This window comes from Benincasa hispida, chromosome 9 (assembly GCF_027475165.1).
Source record: "Benincasa hispida cultivar pf3 chromosome 9, pf3_genome.v1.1, whole genome shotgun sequence".
Lineage (NCBI taxonomy): Eukaryota > Viridiplantae > Streptophyta > Magnoliopsida > Cucurbitales > Cucurbitaceae > Benincasa > Benincasa hispida.
The window spans coordinates 43974084-43978665 of record NC_143486.1 but is presented as its reverse complement, the minus strand read 5'-3'; the positions used below and the strand labels follow the sequence as shown (position 1 = coordinate 43978665).

Below are 4582 nucleotides of genomic sequence, written 5' to 3'. Positions count from 1 at the left end.
AGTTTGAGTGATTTTTTAAGATGGACGCGGGAATGTTAAAAGATGTTAAATATTAGGATAATTATCATGGTGGTACTTTTAGGACTAATAATTAAGTGTATAAACCTCCTATTAACCACACTCTCACTAATGTAGCTCTTATGTCACCCTAATTTAAACTCATTTATGTTAACTCCCTTTTAATCTAATACAAAACCACTTAATTCTTGTTTGCTAGTTGACTGTCAAGTCTGTCATGTAAAAGATGAATCCACCACACTTATGACCTTAATCCGTTAAGCTATTTGAGAACATATCAAATATGATGTCTAATTAGCTATTTACAAGACAACTAAATTAAGGTTCAAAACACCTTTTAAAATTGAGATTACAAGAATTAAGTTCGATAACCTATTGAAAAATTGTTTAGACTTCACCAATTAGATTAGGCAACCTTGAAATTTGAAATTTTGAACTTATAATTAGACCTGTTTATTTTTAAAAAAAGAATTACCTCTTTACATATAAATTTTTCTTCATTTTCTAATCTGTGCCTTTAGCAACCAATTTCATGTTGCTCCCTAAAACAGTATCATTGGCGCCTGAACTTACCTAGAGTTTATAAATTCAATTAATTTAAAAAACAAACAAACAAACAAACATTTTTCTGAAAATCAACAAAATGAAGACGATTATCAACCCAATTAATTAAATTGCACCCTGGTTTCAAGCAAAACCTGATTGCGCCAAACAAGATTTCTATAAATAAAATCTTTCGACACTTTTTCACACCAAAAAGATCAATATGGATGGATTCATAAGCTTTACTATTTGTCATTCTCAACCTTCCTTTTCTAGCCTAAAAGACAATAGCAAAAAGGGGGAAAACTTAAACAAAAATACCACATCCTGAAATAAAAATTCCAAAAAGAAAGTACAGCTCAAATGTTCAACTAGAAGGCCAAAGAACTTGATTTGCCCAACCACAACATACTTGACTCGATCAACGCTTCTTGGAGACACCAACAGTTTTCCCTCGGCGACCAGTGGTCTTAGTGTGCTGACCACGGACTCGGAGGCCCCAGTAATGCCTTAGACCTCGGTGGTTCCTGCATTCAACATGCCGAAGATTAATCAGTGAACTACGAATTTTCGTAATGCAACGTGTGGTGTTCGATATCCAGAATTATTCCAAGAAAAAAAATATATATCAGCCATTAGCAGAAACGCTTCAAGAATATTATTAGAGTCAACATAATGCATAGAATGATATGACACCAAAAACAGATGTTACCTAATCTTCTTCAACCGCTCCAAATCATCTCTCAACTTCATGTCCAATGCATTTGAAACTACTTGAGAATACTTCCCGTCCTTGTAGTCTTTCTGCCGATTCAAAAACCAGTCGGGAATTTTAAATTGTCGTGGATTGGCAACAACCACCATGAGATTGTCCAACTCAGCAGCAGTTAGTTCACCAGCCCTGTTTTGCAAAAATAACAAATGAAAACAAAGATGTAAATTAGACAAGCCATATGAGTTTTTCCCCAAACCCTGAATTGTAACATCCTCTAAGATGATAATAAAAGGAACAATTATTCAAAACCAAATTCATTTGAGGTCAATAAACAAATAACAAAGAACAGATTAAAATCTACTAGGTTAGATGTGCTAAAAAAACATACTCCAAAACCATGTACTTTCTAAATGAACTACTCCAGCAAGCAACAAATGAGAGTTAATTGCTCCTACCCCGGTCTCTCATGAGAAATTACAAATACCAACAATACAGTTGCACCAGTATCTCTCATACTAAAAGAAAACCCTAAGGCTAAGCTACAAATCTAATTTCTTCAAAGTCTTTGTGAAGGATTATCATCAAATAAATGGTTCAAATTCAAATTGTCTAGTACTTATCAGTTTTTGACAAATTTCTAGAGGAGTTGATAAAGATCATCATAAAAACAGGATCTTAACAAATAGGTGTTTCAGTTGCCTGCAAAAGTCGATGTTGAAGAGGAAGAATTGTGTTTGGCCTCAGTCATGGACTCATGAATTCCTGATTATTGGCAATATCCATCAAGTCTTCACTAAGATTTTGGCCTCATTTCATTCAGTGCACTAGAGGCACTTGGTTTATTTCTCAGTTTGCAGTAATCTTTAAGACAATATTTATATTAAGCTGTATTTAGGTGCTCAGTCCCTATGATCATTCAGCGTGGGGTTAGCGAGTTTGTATTTGGGTTACTGTCAGTTTTGTTATTAGAAGAAACACATTTACTCTCATGAAAGCTACACATCAAAATAGAATTGCAGGGATATTTGCATATAGAAATATATGTCAATAAATCATATCAAAGAAGGAAGAAACAAAGCTGCAGCAGATAACTCCAGCAACCGGAAATTTAGGTGCAGTTCATATTTCTGTTCCTTTTTCTTCCTCTTATAACTTAAATCAGATTATAGTCTTTTTTCGTCAACAAGACCCAGTTGTCAGAAAAGTTAACTAATATTTTGACATCCTTATCCTGGCAAAGGTTTTTCCTAAGTGAAGACTCATGATTGAAGGTCCTGTACTCCACCTGTTGTTTTCATTGTATTTTTTCTTGTTCTTCCCAACAATAACCTACATACTACTTTCATATTTCAGCTGCAGACATGAATCAACTTCTAGAAAAACCCTAAATCTTACAATAATATTGACCAAAAGAGGACGTTAGAAATACTGCAGAAAACATGTTCTACAGTAGTTGACGTGATCATGCAGAAAAATACCATACCAGTATACTAAAGTGTTACTGTTGTAACACAAATAAGCTCCTTCAAATATTTTAAAATTTTCAACGATTCAACCAAAAGGAATACCCTGTTAAATTCCCACATCTTCCCAAATATCTCACACACAACTTGAGTTTTCTTATGTAGAACTTAAAGCTTAAATTTATTAACAAATACTAAGGAACGGGTACACTAAACCAGTAGCAGGCAGAAAGAAAAACAACGGACAAAACCCATTTAACAAATCTAATGGTCGAATTTTTCCATCAAACTAGATAGACGACAAACGGCAAAAAGGGGAAATTAAAAAAGGGAAAGATAAAGCAATGGGTACCTCTTGTTCATGTCGACATCAGCCTTCTTGCAGACGATGTTAGCAAAACGCCTTCCAATACCTTTAATTGAAGTGAGAGCAAACATAATCTTCTGCTTCCCATCCACGTTGGTGTTGAGAACACGCAGAATGTGCTGAAAATCCTCGTTTGCTACCAGCGACTAGATGCAAAATAAAAATAAAAAATCCCCAAATCAACAAAAATCGATTATTCGGAGAAGAATATGAAACCCTAACGAATAAATTAGGGTATTCAAGAACCGAAAATAGAAGAACAAGTGGGAGAACAGGAAAGAAGAAAGTGCAGTTACCATGGCGAATGTAGATATAGAAGCAAGGAGTTGGTAGAATTCCCGGCGGCAGCAAAGGCAGGAGAAAACCAGAGGAGATCGTTGGGTAGTGAGTAGAGAAGGATTTTATATATTGTCAATCAGATTCTAGGGTTTCCGACTATACCAAATTGACCATTATACCCTCCTCAAACCTTAATTTTCTCTTCGTTGTGTGGACAATTTTAGAGAAACAAAAGTACTAAAGTTTATAGGTATGTTTTCGAAAATTTGTTTAGAAGGATAAAACTACTAAAAAAAAACTTATAAATATTGGAAAAATGTCACTTTCTATCGACATTTATTAGTGTTTATCACTATTAATAATAATATTTTATTATATTTATAAATATTTTGATTCATTTTACAAAGTATCAATTTTTTTTTTTACAATAACTTTGAGGTTAATCGTACAAATATTATGTCATATAGCGGTTGACTTATATCAATTTTAACCATTTATAGGAAATTGTATTCTATAATGATATTAATTCACAATTTATATAATGAATTAGTGTGTGTTTACGCGTTACTGAGTGTGATGAAATGAGTTGAATGGTTTATTGGTGGTGTTTAATTCTTTATACTTATTTGTTTTTTATTTTATTTGGTAATAGAACTTTTATTTAACAAAATTTAATATCTAAACGAGTAAAACTGTATAATTTAAGAAAATAGTAATTATTTTAAATTTTGCTAATCTAATTAAAATTTTAATTTGGTTGTAGATTTATTCTCAGAATTATATTGATATGAACATTTCTAACATATATTATTTTTTGTTTAAAAAATAACAACAATCTCATTTTGCATTCTTAAATTATATCGAGAAGTATACGTATGGTTTAAAAAAAAAGTATCATTTGTAAACGTGTCTGGTTTTGGCTACAAACAAAAGTTAGAGCGAACAAGAGCGAGATCAAACATGAGTGGAGCAAGATGGAGAGCGAGAGAAGAATTGATTGATGAAATTGCAAATCAACTAGAACTCGTACTTAAGATTGGAAGCCCAAACTTCATGGTTTTTTATGGGTTTGTTAATGGTGTTCAAATCGTGCATGACCATAACCTCATTCTTGTGATGTGATCCAAAAATTAAATTAGTAGTTAGTGTTGATGTGGAATTTGGATGGTAAAGATGTCAGGTTTTATGCCCTAAATG

General features: G+C 32.8%; 1 protein-coding gene across 1 annotated transcript; it reads right to left on the bottom strand.

The window, feature by feature from the left end:
- Window positions 1-761: 761 nt before the first annotated feature.
- Window positions 762-3596, bottom strand: LOC120084902 (small ribosomal subunit protein uS13z/uS13y/uS13x). Its single transcript, XM_039040712.2, has 4 exons — window positions 3403-3596; window positions 3092-3252; window positions 1274-1462; window positions 762-1088 (listed from the first exon to the last, which is right to left on the bottom strand). Exons 1-4 carry the CDS (start codon window positions 3403-3405, stop codon window positions 983-985), a joined length of 459 nt encoding a protein of 152 aa, XP_038896640.1. The 5' UTR covers window positions 3406-3596; the 3' UTR covers window positions 762-982.
- Window positions 3597-4582: the final 986 nt, after the last annotated feature.

Excerpts from the sequence above, each read along its gene's own strand:
- LOC120084902 (XM_039040712.2), bottom strand. Across the intron at positions 1,463-3,091 it reads GATGTCGACATGAACAAGAG|GGCTGGTGAACTAACTGCTG; the intron begins GTACCCATTGCT and ends TTTGCAAAACAG. Across the intron at positions 1,089-1,273 it reads GAGCGGTTGAAGAAGATTAG|GAACCACCGAGGTCTAAGGC; the intron begins GTAACATCTGTT and ends TGTTGAATGCAG.